We start from the raw sequence: 17,791 nt of genomic DNA on the forward strand, positions 1-17,791 counted from the left end.
AACTCAGATATGTATCATCACAGATATTTAAGAAAAGTCCTCTATTCTAAGAACGTTTGTTTCTGACAAAAAGCTAATGCATTCTCATCGACGAGAACTCGATTCACCATCTTTTTCTCTTTTCTACCAAATTCTGAGAAATAGATGTAGACATGCCATCAAATACGCGATACATTTTTTCTTTATCTTTAAAATGGCCCCCGAGTTCTGACCATTTACCCTGGTCCTGTTTATTATCTGCTTTCCATGCATGACACGCATTGGGATCTACGGATGAAGTGTACCTTGCAAGTGTAAATTATAACTTTTATTAGTATGTGCCCTGAGCAAAGCAGCAAGGCGTTGTATCCAGCTGCCCAAACTAGTCAGGATATGCATGTCCGGGAGCTGCAATTGCATACTTCTAAAGCGACGAGAAGCACACACTTATCGCAGAGAAACATGTCAGATGCAACGGACGAAAGTCCACCACGTTGAAGGCGTTTCACAGTGCAGGTTCCATATTGAGGCTTTTGAGGTCTAGTGCTGGTATCGTTGGGTCACTGGGCAGGTGGCTCTGGTGAAGGCCCCAGTGTGGTCCGTAGGCTCCATGGGACACTTATCGCATGGCTGTGGTTCCTTGCATCCGGTGATCAGGAGTTCGCCGTCGTCAACATATTCAGACGATGACGACTCTCAGGCTGAACTTGAAGGGCAGTTTTCTGCACCAAGCGTTGCAATCTGTTTTTTTTCTTTACACCTCTTAGGCATCGTAATTACAATTAATCCTGGCCCGATATATTTTAATATAATAAAAGCCAGGATGGCCTACAACAGTTGGAGGTTGAGCTGCATGGCTGTGCGGCAATGTCCAGTGAGCTCCCAGCAATACAATGCGGCAAAATGGAATTGAGAAGCGAATAAAAATGCTTGCAGAAGTACGTCGATTTTAATTTTAGCTTTGAAGCTTTCGTGACTGCAGGAATCCATAGTCTTTGGTTCTTTTGGTAAAGTCACGTAGGTATAAAATAAATCGCGACGTTTCGATTTCAACACAAGGAATCATCATCAGGTGGGAAAACCACAGCAATAATTTTCTTTTGCTGAAGTAGGAGAGAGAGTTGCCATGGTAAGAGGTTATATAGGTAGAGGTTATAGAGGTAGAGGTTATATAGGTAAGAAAAGGGGGAGGGGCAAGGGGGGGGAGAGCGTCTCCTCGCGTCCACACAGCGCTCCCCTCCCCCTACCCCCCCCCTCTCCTCTCTCCCCCCTTGCCCCCTCCCCCCTTTTTTACCTATATAACCTCCCACCTGATGATGATTGCTTGTGTTGCAATCGAAACGTCGTGATTTATTTTATTTTATACCTACGTGAATTTACCGAAATAACCAAAGAGTACGTGGATTTTGCGAACAACAAAAGTCTGCCCACTCGGCATAAAGCTCCGGAGCGATGCAATGGGAAAGGCAGCAGAGCAGCAGCAGAACGATGGTCATCAGACCGCAGTCCTCAAATGAGATTTAGAAAACGGTTATCGTAACGCTACGGCTGCGAAGACGTACGAGTTACACAAACAATCCAACTGAAGGCATGCTAGCAGTGAGAATAAATTCTGTGGAGATAAACTGCCCACTCGGAACACAATGCTGACGCTGCAGGTTGTTAACTCCCTTGCCGAGTATGCAGGGGGTTGTGGGTTCAATCCCAACCCTGACACCTGCTGTATATTTTGAGTTTGCATGTTCTCCCCATGGATTTTTCTCCGCGTCCTCTGGTTTTTCCCTCCACATTTAGAAACGTGCGTTTAGAGTATTTGGCAGCTATACATTTCCACGTGGTAGGCCACTAAGTTGGGCTATCATTTGTGGGCAGGTTGCTTTCGAAAAATAACTATATAGCTCAGTGGGCCTTACCTGCTAAAATAGTTTTACAAGAGTTACAGAGTGGGTTGTTTTTGTATGGTGAAATCTTTCATCCAGCAGCGATTGAAGATCGGGCCACGATAAACAAGACTTTATGGGTGTTACGTCTGCCAGAAGATGTCATCGGTCATCACTTTGGCACTCTTGAGCACCTTCATGAGGGTTGCCCGAGTGGCGCTACGGCCCTCCCTTTCACGCCAGCTCCTTAGCATCTGGTAGGTCACCTCGTCCATCCCATAGCAGTGGTAGTTGTGCTCCAGGTTTTCCAGCTGTGCCTCCCTGAGGCCAAGGGCTCGGCCAACAGGTTTCCATTTTTTGCCGAGCAGCTCGGCGATTTTTGGCAACTCCTGGTTGGTCACGGTGACGTTGAGCGCGTCGTCCAACGCGACCTCCGGAGTTGCTCCTGGACACGAATGCAGGCAAGTTGGCGAACGATCGTTACTGTCAACGACGCGTCACATGCAGTGCGGCATTAATTGTGTGAAGGCCGAAACAACAGACCAGCGTGCCTGACGTGGTACGTGTGCAGACGGTCAGTCGGCAAGTGTGTCAGGGGCCTCTGATTGGTGCAGGGAGGCCTCAAAGTAGGATTGGTTAAGGTCAGAGAATTTAACTAATTGGAAGAGAAATGCAAGCGTAAACGGAGGAGGGGGAAACGAGGATTGACTGTCAGGGGTTAAAGGTTGACAACCATGAGGGAAGGAGGATGAAGTTTGGTCCGAGGGAAATGGGGTGAGTGAAACCTTCGAGAAAGGGGGGATCTATGTTACGTTTCAGTTTCAGTTTATTTATTTTGGTATAGCCCTGTGAGCCATTCGGCTCTTGAATCGGGTGCAACCACAACAAACAAAAAACAAAAACACGAACAAGAAAAACATCTTAAAGTGACTATGTGTGACTGTGCAAACAGAAAATCCATGAAAAAAACAGCAAAATATTCCTGAAAAAAGCACCGTACACCAACGCTGTGTGCAAAAAATCCCAGTGGGATGCAAGTCAAACAACAACAACCACAAGAGCGTGGTTAGGACGTGTATTGTGTGGCTTGGGCTGCCACATGTCCAGAAAGTGGCAGTATACAACAAAGGATTGAATCCATCTGTGCGAAGCTTCGAGTGTTATCCCCTCATATAGTTGCTTTTCTTTTCATCTGGACACTCCAGTTTAATCCCACGTTCCAAACATCTCACGAATGGAACTTAACAAATATAACGATGCTGGATTTTGTTTAAAAATTGTTGTTAGACTCGTATTATTTTTTTAATCCGCATCATACGGTGCAAACGTGTACATTGACTAAATTCTGCAAAAAAAAAACTGATCCTCTGACAATGCCTTTATTCCAAACTCCAAGATATATTTGTCAGTTGAATGTTTTATAGCGATACGTAGGGTTTTTTTGTTTGTGTATATCCAAAATAGAGATTAATACAAAAAAAGTGAACGAGCTTCCATCAAAAAATTTGTAAGGCAGGCGGGGGCCAAGTGGTCGGGCACATTCACAAAGTGAGCCAATCTCAACGGACTTCTCGATGGGTTCGCCCCGGCAACGGCCTGAGCATTTGCCTCCGACGCTGGCAAATGCACGCGACCGAAAACGGTGGCATCATCCCGCGAGAGGAAGTCACCGCGTGGCAGTGGCGTGCGGTTCAAGGTTTGCAAAATATACCGTCGAGAGGGGCGCTGCGCATCAGCTTTGCGGAGGACTCCGAGCACGGTGGCTTAGAAGTCTCCTGCACGGGACCTTCGATGAACACACGGACACACACACACACACTTACATACAGCATGCGTGCTCGGCTGCTGTGCCCAGTGTAACATCCCATCGTGGTGGTGAGATGATGTCTGCCTCGTCTGGTATGCGGGAGATCGTGGGTTCCATCTCGACCCTGACGTCTGTATATTTGGAGTTTACATGCTCTTCCTGTGGTCGTGTGGATTTTTCTCCGGGTCCTCCGGTTTTTCCCCTCCACATTTAGCAACTCGCGTTTATAAATGTGGCTGCAATAATGAATTTCCACGTAATAAGCCACTATCATTTGTGGCCCAGTTCGCTTCTGAGCTATATAACTCAGTGGGCCTTACCTGGTAAAATAAAAAAAAATGTTTATTTTTATCTTGGTGTAGTAGAAGGGAAGTTATCGCTCTCCTACACAGTACTCACAGCTATATTTCTATTCTGTATTTGCAGCATCACTCCGGCATGCCCGCTGCCTTCCCTCCCCACGTCAGAGTCGATGAGATCACGTGTGAAATGGTGGAATTTCCCACTGTGTGTGTACGCGACGGTGTGTTTCGCTTGTGTGAGACAAGCGTGTCACTTGGTGGGCACGCACAACTCTGCCGCGACTTACGGAAAATCGTTGTCGTCATGTTTAACTCTCCCCACCCAAGTTGCTCTTGATCAGGCTGTGACAGCTGAAATGAAAGTACAGATTACGCTTCAGAAATGATAGTTTCAGCGCTGCACAGTGCTGTATACATGAGGAATTCGTCCTAAACGTGTACATCGAAAGGGTTTTACCCCCTGGCACACCACGTGGAAGGGAAGCAGAATTAGAGAGAATCACTATAGCTATCCTGGAGGAATCTGATGAGCTATAAAGCTCTTTTTCACAGATTTCCAGTCGGGGCAGGACAGAACGTTACCACAACAAACAGTACAAAAACACCATAGGAGTGCAAAGTATGGGAAATATAAACAAATCTCACGAAAAAACTTCCCACTGAGCTATTAGCTTCGTTTTCAGAAGCAACCTGGCCACAAATGATATATCAACAAAGTGGCTTGACACATGGACATTTATATCAAGAGGGCAGGCGGGGGAAAGTTTACGGACAGTGAGGGCACCGTCTAAGATGAGCAGCAAGAAGAAAGGAGAAACCGGCCAGGAAGAGGAGGAGGCGGAGAGCGAATGACGGGGCCAGGATGTGGGGAATGAGAAGGTGATGTAGGGGAGCGAAGAGGGGGAGGGGGAAGGAAGGAGCAATTGACAAGGGAAATGCATGCAGCAGCATCTTTGTTATCCTTCCCCCACACCTCCGATTAGCAGGGTTGGCTATGTACGGCGCAAAAGAAGTTCAACATACGTACATACATAGGTCCGGGAACAGAATCAGAATCTTTATTTATTCTGGAGGAATGCTATGAGCTGTGAACAGTCTTTTTTGACAGATGTCCACTCGGGGGCCCGGGGTCAGAAAGTAAAAATGACAAACGATGCAGGGGGTGGGTGAGCGCGGAGGGATTCAGTGGGAGTGGCCACACAGAAGTCACGTGATTTACTGGAGGCTTTGATCTCATTTAGATAATGTATATATTTGTATTGAACTTGCTGTATATAGTGTATACAGTAGAACCTCGGAGATCGAACGCACCAGAACTCGAACAAATCTAGAAGTTCGAACCATATTTCCGAACATTTTTTTGCCCTGGAAACCCAAACGAAATTCGGAGGTCGAACGGGGCAATCGCGACTTGAAAGAACCTGTACACGGCTGAGACGCTGATGGCCAGCAGCGTGCATGACGCTAGCCCAGACAAAGGGGACTCCCCTTCTAAAAAATAACACCACCTCCTCCTCACCACCTTCCACTCAAGCCATTTTAAATCAGCAACCATTTTAAATGAGCATATTAACCTGCGAATGGTGTACCGAGATGATGAAAGTTTAAAAAAGCCCATACCATGGCTTGCAGCTCCTGCCTTGCTGTGAGGACATTATCTTTGAAGGCGTTAAATACCGGCTCCGTAACCTTGATACAGTCTGTAAGCACACGTGATACGACAATTAAGGCCACTATAACAATAAATGTCAGCGCTTTGTAACTTCACTGCTGGATGCAGGTGTCTCCATGCAGTGTCGGCCACCATGGCGGGCAGTACACCAGCAACACGGGTCACCTCGCTTGGGAAGCCGGCTTCAATTGTACATTACAGGTGCATCATTATCATCATTATCATCATCATCATCACGCAAGTGATTCACAGTAACATTAGAAGTTACTTTCCAAAAATGTGATTGGTTGAGACATATTAACCGTCGCATATTTACTGACATGGTCGTTATAACAACGCACCGGGAATTGATTGGCAAGTAACGGGAGAGCTTCGTAAAGAAGGCTACATAACTGGGACTCCAGTGTGCACAAAACTAAATTCGTAAATAAATCCGTTGGAGGGATACAACTGGAACACAGAGTATATATACTGAATAATATATTAATATGAATTAATATTATCATATATTACTAATTACTAATCATAATATAACACACATTACTAAAATCGTAATTAGAACTGACGTTACATTAATAACTTACGTTAAATTACTAACTTGAGTTACTATGAATATTATTCACGAACGCCTTATATTGTTAGGCGTTCGTGAAGGCAGACTGGGAGCGAAATCATGAAATAAAAACCAGAACTAGACTAAAACAATGTTTTCTTTTACCAGGTAAGCCCCCCCCTAGAGAGAGGGACAGGTGCAGGTTGTATTGCCGTTGGAAAACCAATTTTAATGAAACCCAAACTTCTTCGCAACGCGCCTGTGAAAGAACAGGGTCGCGTGCGACAAACTAAACGTCACTGCTTTCACCATAAAACGAGGGACGGGCTTTGGGGTTACAATCCCAGCAGCTCGTCATGAGGCGGATGAGGCTGTCCGCCTCCCGCGGCCGATCCTCTGGGATGTCGTCGGTGCTGGGCCGTTGGTTTCCCTTCACCACGCACTCGACCACGTGGAACGAGTTGACAGCGTCTGTGTTTTGAAGGGGCGGGCGGGCGGGCGGGCCAACACACTTAAAAGCAGGCGGAGGCATTTCATGGCCAGACCTTGTGCAAGCGATAGTTCGTTTTTATTTGATAAGTCCCCGAGCCAATAATTAACATACTCTTTGGATCTTTCGGTGAAGTCCTCATCAGGTTGTGCCACCTGACGAAGGATTGCTTGTGCTGCAATCGAAACGACGTGATTTGTTTTTATTTTATTTTATTTTCTACCGACGTGACTTTACCGAAAGAACCAAAGAGCATGGATTCCTGCAGTCACGAAAGCTTCAAATCAAGAATTAACGAAATTAGACTCAGAACAAGCGTTACTGTAAAATGCATACATTGTTATGGGCAGCTGTATAAATGTGAACTGAGATTTTTACTTAATATGTATATCGTATTGTTCATATTTAATCTGAATCTACGTTTTAAATGATAGGTGAATGGATACACAGATATATATACAGTTGCATAAGAGAGTATACATATATTCAAACTGTGATTTACTGCTATTAAAAAAAACCAACGCAACTCAAAACAAATTGTATTTCATCTATACACTGTACAGTACTGTACTCCGAATCGGACAACTGAGCATGTTTCCAAAGGAACACAAACGTAGACTTAAAGCCACGTTACGCGATTAAAATCTACGGTCTTCCTCACTTGCGTAGGGGGTGGTGAGTGTTAAGATCTCCCACACGACGATCGCGAAACTGGGAAGAAAAACCAGACATTCGTGTTGTTTATTTGGTGAGCACCAAACTGAAAAACAAACGACTCAAAAAAAAAAGACACCGTGACAAGTGCGCAGGGTGACAGAACGGCAAAGACAAAGCGCAGTCAATTGGCACGAGCTGTAATGAGCGCAAAACTGACAGGTTTTTCCGGTCTCAGTCAAGGGGCATGAACCGTCATCACACCAACTCCGGTCGGTGGTGACCGTGTCGCGTGCTTTCAGGTTCCCTTCCGCGGCCGTCTGGAACGCTCTTGCTTCTCATATTAGGAAACCGCTGGGGCTGTGCGCTGTCACGTCCTTTCTCCGCACCTCCCATTAGCACGGCTGGCTACGTACAGGCGCGGAAGAAGTTCAACGTGCGCGCATCACACCGGCGTGCACATCAGCATGCGCGTGAAGAGGCACCTGTAAACATCGAATGTGTGGTGAGGTTTCCGGTGGGTGTCCCGTAGGTACTCCGGCGGCACGTAGGGCAACGTTCCGAACAATTTGGTTGACTCTCCATCGCTCCACTTACTCTTGGTCTCGCGCAACAGCTCCGGCTCAGTGTCTCTGCCCTGCATCGACCGGAGAAGCGCACGGCGGGACGAAGTAAACACGCGAAGTACGCCGCCTTAAAACGTCGTTCAGTTTGTGTGCCGTGGGGTCGCTGACCCGAAATGTCGGCGGTCCATGAAGAGGGTGCTTCACAAAAAACGTTAAACGCCTCGGAGAGTTTGCAACAACGCCACGGGAAATGTTGCTGCTGCCTCCCGGGGCTCTTGAGACCACGTGGAGATGATTCCAGGCCACGCGTTGGCAACGATGGCGAACAAGTGGAGACTCTTTGACCTTATGAGGCTATTAACATAATTTGTTATCATGTTACAGTGTATTATCCGTTCTTTTTCCATTAAAAACGATAGTCTCATAATAAGTGTTAACATTTTTTTGAAGCGCCCTTTATAGTTGTATGCCAAGGCAGTGCTGTTGACTGGCGTGTTGAGGTTTTTGTTCTTGATTGTGATTGTGCACCACTGGCAACGCAGAAGAATCACCAAATGACCTTGAAATAGTGGGAAGAGCCACTTTATCCTGAAGAGAGTGTCTCGTTTACATAACTGCTCATGGTTATTGAATCGTAAAGGAAAGTTTGAATTGGTGAATATACATTTTTGGCCATGTACTTTACAAGTACTCATTGCAAAATTTTCAGTAATACTATGAACCTGATGCAAAGGGTAATGCATCAATGGATAAGTAATATTATATGATTATCTGTCCCATGTATTTGATTTGTGAGTTAATTTATGAAAGGGCATGTCTGTTGAAAGTATCATTCAGACATTTTAATTATTTGGCTAATCATTAGTAGAATCATCCAGTGGATTTTTTTTTCAGATAAAAATAATACGTCCCAAGTCTCCCTTGCTAAAGAGGTGTTTCCCAATGTGCTATTATCATGTGATTGTAAACAAAGGATAGTAATGAACGAAAATGTTGGTCGTGTAGATGATATGTGTAAAAAAGGCATTTGATCATTTCATAGAATGTAAATTCAGACAAGGAAACATGGGATCTGAGTTGAACAACACTCAAGCTATGCAAAATAACACACACGCCATGGAATTCCTTGTTCACTCAACACAAAACCATGCACCCTTACCGTTTTTCCTTGCCCGTGAGGTTTTGCGAGTGCCTCATTCAGGCACAAGGACTCGATGTATGTCGGAGATTCGACGTTCCCCGTGACCTCTCGCCACTTCGACAACCCAAAGTCGCAGATCTGGTTTCACGACAGCAGCAATTGCAGGCGAAAGAGAAAACGGATGGGCAATGAGAATTAGGGCAGTTGCATAGTTTATGCTAATAATGAATATTATCAGCACAAACTATGCGACTAATTATAAAAACGAATTCTAATTAATTAAAGATAATTATGATTAATTATAATTAGTTTTGTATGCAGGCATGTACACAAACAACGCTTTCAAACTGAAATTAAATGCTTTGATATATTAATTTTACACGTATGCTCTGTTGTATGAAATGGTACATATTTCAGATAGAAAACCGACACTTGTTCCCGCCACTGCACACGACCACGACCGACGTCACGTATCACCACTGGGTTGCACAATTGTTCAGGGATCATCAGCATGGCAAATGCAATTGTTTTCATCACTACGCAACAAATGTGGAAAACGCGTCACAGAGGTGATCACGCGGGTCTGAGAACCCTGGTAATGTGGGGTTTTTATTCCCGGCCATGATAACCTTGGTAGTGAACCAGATGCGAACAGGCCCTGGCAGCCCCACTTTCACCAACCCGTATTGACCAGCATGGTCAAGTATGGCCAAGCAACATCTACAACCAACGCAGCACGGGGAGGCTTTCATCCAGCAGTGGATTAACAAAGTGCTATAAATTACTTAACGTATTAAGCCCCGTTCCCCGGAACTGCTAAACGCTTTTATCATTTGGGTCACAGGGAGCGGCCGCCCTCGTCGCCACGCACCTTCACGTGGTAGTCATCGTCCAGCAGCACGTTCTGTGGTTTGAGGTCGAGGTGCAGCAGTGGATGCGGCTTGAGCCCGTGCAGGTAGTTCATGCCGTGCGCGATCTGGTCGACGAAGCGGCATCGCAGAGGCCAGGGCAGCGCCGAAGAATCGCCCCGCGTGCCGCTCGCTTGGCCGCACCGCTGCAGCAGCCCGTGCAGCGAGCCGCACGGCATGTACGGCATCACCAGCGCGTGGCGGAAGCTAAAGTCGTGCTTGAACGCACGCGAAGAGATGCCGCCGCTTTGGAGGATTTGGCTGCACAAACCCAGGTCCACCGGGGCCAGGTTCAACTGCGCGCTGCTGATGCCCGGAACATAGCCCCGCAGAGGCAGGATGAAGTCGAACTGCGCCATTTTCATCTTCTGGGCCTCCTTCAGGAGGTCAGCTTCATGGCTTGGTGCATGGGTTGATTGGAGAGAAGAAAAACATGAATTCATAGTTTTTATTATATTCCACCCGATTTTATTTGCATTGTTGTCGGCATCAAATCATTGCAGAAAACTTCATTTGAAACACACAGTGAGCAGTGCACCACTGGAACGCCATATGAGTATGCTGCTTTAACAACAAATAGAGGCACGTCTTTTATAAGCACTCCAAGGAGTGTATTCGCAAGTCAATCAAACCTAAAATGTTTTATTCATAGCTATGTAATGACCAAAATTAACAAGCACTCACCCCGAGCCAATGTGCAGCCAAACGGTTATTCAAACGTTGGCGAAGGTCTCCGATTGGCGGAAAGAGGCCTCCGCGGTGAGGCAGGGCTTTGAAGCGATTGGAGGAAAAGGTTCGAACGAGAATAGGCAGGAAACAGAGCGGAAAACCCAGAGGCTATGGCTGGGAGCCGTTAGAGGACAGAGATTGAGGGATTGGCTGGGGGGGGGGGGGGCATCAGTGAGGGAAGATTCGAGAAGGGGGGGCTCGAGCGATGTAAAAGGGGAGGGGAGACCAAGCACGAAGCCCGGACCTCGTGTTGTTACCGTGTATTGATAAAAGATGCTCCCTGTAGTTCGCCGTTCGAGTAATTCCAGTCAAATTAAATGCAAAACCAAACCCAGTTGCTTTTTTTTTGTGTGCAGATATTTGTGACTGGGTTGAGAACATTCATTTTCCCAACTTCAAAATATGGTTTAGTTACAGGTGGCTGCCGGGACTCTAACCTATGATCTAGGCAGTGCCCTCTGAGTGCCCTGACAAGGCAGTAGGCCCCTGAGCAACTCAGGATATCTCTCAGCATTCGTTAACGTGGCATTTATTTACTCACCCAGGAAAGTCTTGATGAGTTTTAAGCTTGTTTTTTTCTCCCTTGTAAATATATATTTACAAGAAACACCACAGTATGTCAGATAAATGCACCATTACTATTGCATAATGCTAAAACTTTATACAGCAGGGTAGTGAGATGTTATCTTCCTTGCCTGGTATGCAGGAGATCGGGGGTTTCATCCTGATCCTGATGACTATATATTTGGAGCTTGCATGTTCTCCCCGTCGCCATGTAGATTTTTTTCTCTGGGCCCTCTGGGTTTTCCCTCCACATTTAGAAACATGCATTAATGTTTAGATTATTTTGGTGCTATAAATGCCCAAACGATGGGCCACTTGTTGAGCTATAATTTGTGACCAGGTCGCTTCTGAAAAATAAGTGAATACATCGGTGGGCTTCGCCTGGTAGGATGGGGATGGTTTAGTTTAATTTGTGTGTTTCGGTGATTTATTTACCTTTCCTATAGATTGCACTGCTATCATGTTTTGTGTTGTTTGTTGTTGTAACATTCTCACCCGTCTCTACTGGACATCTGTGAAAAAGAGCTTCATAGCTCATCGGATTCCTTCACTGTAACTAAATATTCAGACTGATTCTGAGTAATGCATTCACTGCACTAATTCCTACAGGAAATGAATCGCCTTGTTGGAGCAAGTCGCATGAACAAGATGGCTTTATCTGTACGTGATCCACCAACCACATCTCAAAAGTAATGGATTACAGGCATGCATATCCAGTGCCAGGGATGCCACAATGGGGGGTAACAATTAGCAGAGCTGACCTCGTGATACAGAGGTTGCCGGTTCAATCCACTCCCCCAGTGTGACAGTTGAAACAATCGTGCAAGCTTCTAAAAAATTACCCCACCTCTGTCCACCCAGCAGTGGAGGGCACACCACAGTTAGTCGATCGGAAGGTCCGGTGCAGTGCAGCAGGCCAAAAATGCTTTCGAGAGGGGGTTATGCAAAGCTTACATTAAGTTGAAGCCCTCCCATTAGCAGTGGTTGTAAGCAAGCACTTAAAGAGCTACGCCCTGACTCTTCATATATCCGCCACAACTTGCATCCAGAAAGAGAACAAATGCCTCTTCTTTGGTTCTTTGGTTCACTCCAGCGCTGTCCTCCAGACAGTCTCGTCCCCTTCACCTGATGAAGGCCGCTTGTGTTGTGGCCGAAACGTCGTGAGAATATTATTGTGTTATTTTATTTTATCAATTTATTATTTTATTCTCATTCTACGTGACTTTACCGAAAGAACCAAAGAAGATGAATCCTTGCAGTCACGAAAGCTTTAAATCGAAAAGAACAAATGCCGTTTGTAAATGTATAGACGCAAATACCTTCATCATGGCCATATAGCGGGTGCTCCATTTTCATCAAGCTCCACGATAAAATAAGAAACAGATTCCACGACAACAAGACCACACTCTGATTGTGACTATAAAGATGCATCACCTGCGCCCGCTAATAGCCACAGGCCCCCGGGGGATAGGAGACTCACCTTTGTGAGAGGTGTCCACTCGCCTTAGCACACTTCAGGGCCACCTGGACACACCAGCGCTTGTGCGTGGCCTTGAACACGATGCCGAACCCGCCGCTGCCGATGAAGCTGATGTCTGTGAGGTCCTCAGGGCTCACTGCCAGGCTCGGTATCAACGTGGGTTCAGGCAGAGGCAAGGCATCCTTCCTCACAGCCATAGCTGCCCAGCTCGCAGAGGCTGTGTGTGCTTGCTCTGTGAACACGCAACATCAGTTTAGCGTCGAATGAGACTGTGGTGAAAAGGGTTAAAGCAAATGCATTTCACGCCTTTCTTTTCAGTTGCTAAAAAAAACCGTGCATTATGCAACTGCAGCTGCCGACAACGGAAGTATGGCAGCAGTGGGTAGGTCGTGTCGATTAATCAAGTGCTTCCTCGTTTGTAATGATCATGTGCACAAAAAAGTCTTACTTTTTCACGTTGCAAAAAAAGCACCTGGGTTTTTCCATCTCTGTTGCCTTAGTTATGAATGAATTAATAAGTGAATCACTTTATCACCCCCCCCCCCCCCAGTGTATTCCAATTGTGTTAACGGCGTCGTGGCATGGGATATATAATGAATGAGAAACCCTCGCAGATCAGTAACGTCACCCCGTACGAGAGGAAAATATCCTTCAAGTTGCCATTCTACCCCTCGATACACTCGGGGTGGCACTTTCCCCCCGCACTCTGCGACGCGGTTGTCTCACGAGAGGCCAACCAATATTTTAGGTTTATTCTCAAAGTTTAGAATTTCGCCAATTTAAGTAACAAATAAAAAAAAACTCATTTAACATCTATTCGCGCAGTGGTGACCCAACTGAGACCGTATTCTAATTGAGGATATCCAACGGAGGCCATGAGCGGTAACCTCTCAACTAAGATGTCATCATGATTAAAGCCGTTGACGCCACCACGTCTCGCCAGACGCGTTTTATCTTCCGACAGATCACGCAACGGCAGCGCAGTAGACATTTGAACGCCCAGATCGGCCCTTAACGGTCTCCAACCATCTGTTCTTAGGTCTTCACCCCGGTCGCCTCATTCGTGAAAGACCGTTCCACCTTGCGACCCACTTCCCGGTGATTAAGCGGTTATCTTAATGTGTAATGCAAGGGTTGGCTTCTTGAAAATACACAAAAGGGACCTACCCTTGGGTTGGGAGTAAGAATAAACTCATTAATTAAACATTAAGCGGTGCTATCGGTTACAGTATCCCGATACAAGCTTGCCACCAGTGGTGTCCTGTTCAAATTTGATAATTCACACAATTTTAATTGTCCGGAAAATCGGATTTTGTTCAAAGTATGCGGAATAATCGGATGGAAAATGGTAATTTATTAGGTTCACTTCTTGATTAAATGCGCTTGCTCCACCACACATCCAGGAGTTGATTCAGACACACACACTCAGCTCAGATCTCTGAGATCCACCGTTTACGCCCGACTCCAGGCTTCGAACCCTGCGGTTACCACCGAAGATTTAACTCGCCGTGAATGGAGAATTTCGAAGTCCCGGATGAAGATACCACCAGCTGTTTATCAAGGCCCCCCCCTCTCTCTCTAGTTCTCTATCCTTGTCTCTTTAGTCGTTCTCTCCCCGGTTACTTCTCGCCTATTTCCCTTCCTTTGCATGCATGCCGCTCTGAGATCCATTGTTTAAGGGCGCCTCATTATTCTAAATTATTATTGTGCAGGCAACCTAATAAGAACCATGCGAAAGCAAACTCTTGTGTTACAAGAAATCATTCTGCTACGTTTAGAACACGGTACTACGGTGTTTTTGTCCCGACCAAAACACACGCATTAATGCGCCAGAGAGAACATTCACACGTGGCACACAATGTAGGCTAGCAATCTACTTGCTCTACTGTCATTTTATTTTTACTGCTCCCAGCACTCCCAACTGTGCAATCACACGCTGAACCACCAACCCACGCAACGCTCTAAAGGCGCTCCATTGCAGGCGCCAAGCCCGGACAAACGCATCATATTTAAGACACTGCTCATCAACGTAGCTCATCAACTTCGTTAGAAAGTCATCCACATGCGAGTTGTCAGTGAGCTGGCAACACGGCCAATGCAGCCTTCGTTTGCTCTATAAAACGTAGGCAAAGATCCCACGTATAGCCGTAACAGACTGTTTGGGAGGCAAATTTACTGCTCGCGAACACTTTTTCAAGGCCGGCGCGACACACAAGGGGGGACATTGTGTGTCCAGCACCACGCCCGGCCGGCCTTTGCCCCCCAAGCGGCGAAGTTTACACATCGCACCAGGTGCTCATTTGAGGCTGAGCCGACCTAGGGGCATGATGCCCAGGAGGACTTGTTCAGACAATCGTCACTGGCGTTGTCCGTGAGCGACTCTTCATAAACGCAGCGCGCGCCTATATCGTTCCCCAGACAATGTGTCACACACGCACACGCACGCGCGAGCAAGTACTTAAACTGCGCCGACTTGAACAAGCCGGCTTCCAGTTGTTGTCGTAGCAGTTGTCGTAGCAGTTGTCGTAGACAGTGGACGCGGGTCTTGCTTCTTTGACAAGGGAGAGAGAGAGAATGAGAAGTGAGAGCGGTGAGTTGGAGGTGGCAGGGGGGGTTCCTCCTCCGCTGCGCGTGACGTGCCCGCTGCGACGCTGACGATGCCGCTTCCTGCCACGCGCTTCTTGCGGGATACAGGGGGCGTGCGAGCAGAGACTGCGTTGGCTGGGCCGTGCGGGTCACGTTTGGGCTGGCTCGATAAGCCCGCAAACACCCAGCCACCGCATTCCCAAGCCAGCTTCTGTTTGAGCGGCTAAGAGGGGGATGAACGGGCGCGGCACGGGCTAGAGATTTGGATCTGGGCTGATGCCCTACAGAGGGATGTGGAGTTGAGTGGACTTGCCGATGTCCGGTTACAAGGGGTGTCAAAATTGCCTCCGTGGAGGAGGATCGTGAAGGACGCTACCTGGGTCCGTTGGAGGCAGTCGCCCTCCAACAACAACGGAGGGAGGAGGAGTGATGCTCACAACAACGAGCAGAGCGCCGGGCGACTAAAGCGCAACATGTTGGCACAATGGCACAGGTGGTGCATCTGACAGTCATCTCAGTCAGTCAACCTATGGCACCTGAGTCGCTCCCGTGGCCTGCCAGCAGCGAGCCTCCGACAGTTCACGTCACTTCAAAGTGCACCTAGCCTGGCACAAACACCAATTGCAGGGAAGTACCTTTATTTTAGTCTTTTTTTAACCTTTTTTGATTGTCATCAGTACCTTGCTGGGTCCCTCCTGGCAATGTTCGGTTGGCATAATCATTGCTTAACCACGCAGAGGTGTGTTTTGGCATGATTTGAGGCTGGGCGAGACGCGACGTCAGCCTTTTTGGAACCAGAAGTACCCGTTCCAATCTGTGACCAACTCAACCATACTTTGGACATTTTATACAAAACACGGCACTCGCGTGATATGGTTGTTGTCGATTTTGTTGTCTTCTATGTAAGTGTATTGGTGCCGTTATATCACCATGTGTGTGTGGACTCTAATAATCTTAAGATAAACAGAGTGTGCATGGTGTGAACACAGTCAGGGTTAGTTTAATAAGGGTTGTTGAGTTAGAATGTGGTGCTTTGTCGTTGGGCTTATCCACGTGTTGGTGTAGTTTGTGTCTGGGGAGCGGTAGTGCAGCGGTTAGAGCGCTATGCTTTGAACCCGGCAACCCGAGTTCGATTCCCACTCACGGCCAACACCAGTGACGATGATTTCAACCGGCCTTGAGCTTCCCCTAGGTCGACTCAGCCCCAAATCAGTACCTGGTTCCATGTGTAAAATATCGCCACGAGGGAGACAAAGGCCGCTCGGCGTGGTGCTGGCCACCCAACTTCCCGTATGCCGTGCCGGCCTTCATAGATGCTCGCTAAGAGCATTTGCCCTAACAGTCTGTTAAGGCTATACAGGGGAGCTTTGTCTTTGTAAGTGCAGATCTGAAGCACCAATGATGGTGTGCGAACTTTACATGCAGTGCTGTTAACTTTTGATAGCATACTGAACACTAAGTATGTAGCAATGGTCAGACAGCTAATTTGCTTATGGCCAAATCAACTTCAATCTATAATCATTGTATTACATTTACGGCCTTCGGCCAGGAAAGTCACAACAAAGTTGCATACGAACAACGCATTCACGCAGGCACCCGATGCTCCGTTTTGAAGTTTTAAAATGAAACATCTTTGAATTGTATTATGTTTTGAATTAGAAAATTGTATTTCTTCATTAAAAGCTTATATCATTTTACATCTGGAAGACTTAATTGACAATGACATTTCGTGTGAATTTTCTCTCGTCGTTAAGTAGATGGCCTTGCTGGGGGCTCGGTTCGATGCGGACTTTCACCTGGTTGGGATTACGGGATCGAGATAAGGCGACACAGAGCAGCTGGCCGTGCGAGAAGACCGCCGTCTGCAGATCGATTCCAACGTGATCGAACGTCTGTCCCTGCGCCTCCATCGTTCATGCAGGGGCACGTGTAGGTTTACAGCGCCCCCTGCATTAAAACGACGGAAAGTGCAGCGTTCATCACAGATAGAAAATATAAGAGTATGCTTGTCTACCCAAGAAAGCTTCACTCAATCTCAAGATTATTTTTCAGGAGGGTCCTGTCAAGTTATCGGAGGAGGGGATGATCTTGCTACTGTAATACAATTCACTAATTTGTAAAGCATGTTGTTGGCATTGTTATATTTCTGGCCAATACTGGTTACATTGTGTGTGTGTGTGGTTTAAGATATGGAAGGAACCCCATGCAGAAGAGGGGGAGAACATACAAACTCTACACAGAAAGGCAGCAGACTCAGGAATCAAGTCCAGGCCCTTCTTGCTGTCAGGCACAAGTGTTGTCACTGCGCCACCGTGCCTCACCCGATCTTGAAAACTAAGAAGGCTTGAGGCGAGTTAATAATGGGAAGGGAAAACTAGCTGGGGAAATGCCAAGTCATGTAGACCAACTCTGAGAGGTGATTGGGACATGGCAGTGCAGCAAATGTTACGGAGTCTAAATGCAGCCACGTCTCAAAATTG

At 46.8% G+C, this 17,791-nt stretch overlaps 1 protein-coding gene across 1 annotated transcript; it reads right to left on the bottom strand.

Moving 5' to 3' along the window:
* Window positions 1-1,267: 1,267 nt before the first annotated feature.
* LOC116945943 (receptor-interacting serine/threonine-protein kinase 2-like) lies at window positions 1,268-15,402 on the bottom strand. Its single transcript, XM_032960645.2, has 11 exons — window positions 15,184-15,402; window positions 12,726-12,957; window positions 9,916-10,351; window positions 9,063-9,182; window positions 7,823-7,974; window positions 7,345-7,394; window positions 6,503-6,664; window positions 5,589-5,668; window positions 4,256-4,319; window positions 3,571-3,645; window positions 1,268-2,304 (listed from the first exon to the last, which is right to left on the bottom strand). The coding sequence occupies exons 2-11, from the start codon at window positions 12,920-12,922 to the stop codon at window positions 2,003-2,005; spliced, it is 1,638 nt and encodes a 545-aa protein (XP_032816536.1). The 5' UTR covers window positions 12,923-12,957; window positions 15,184-15,402; the 3' UTR covers window positions 1,268-2,002.
* Between the last annotated feature and the right edge of the window lie 2,389 nt (window positions 15,403-17,791).

The sequence above is a fragment of the Petromyzon marinus genome, chromosome 25, assembly GCF_048934315.1.
Source record: "Petromyzon marinus isolate PM22_M1 ecotype Great Lakes invasive population chromosome 25, UKy_Petmar_22M1.pri1.0, whole genome shotgun sequence".
Classification (NCBI taxonomy): Eukaryota; Metazoa; Chordata; class Hyperoartia; order Petromyzontiformes; family Petromyzontidae; genus Petromyzon; species Petromyzon marinus.

Coding starts and splice junctions, on each gene's coding strand:
- LOC116945943 (XM_032960645.2), bottom strand. CDS start 12,922: ATGGCTGTGAGGAAGGATGCCTTGCCTCTGCCTGAACCCACGTTGATA. Junction 10,352..12,725: donor AGTGGACACCTCTCACAAAG/GTGAGTCTCCTA, acceptor CCATGCACCAAG/CCATGAAGCTGACCTCCTGA. Junction 4,320..5,588: donor GGCAGGAGCTGCAAGCCATG/GTATGGGCTTTT, acceptor CTTTCATTTCAG/CTGTCACAGCCTGATCAAGA.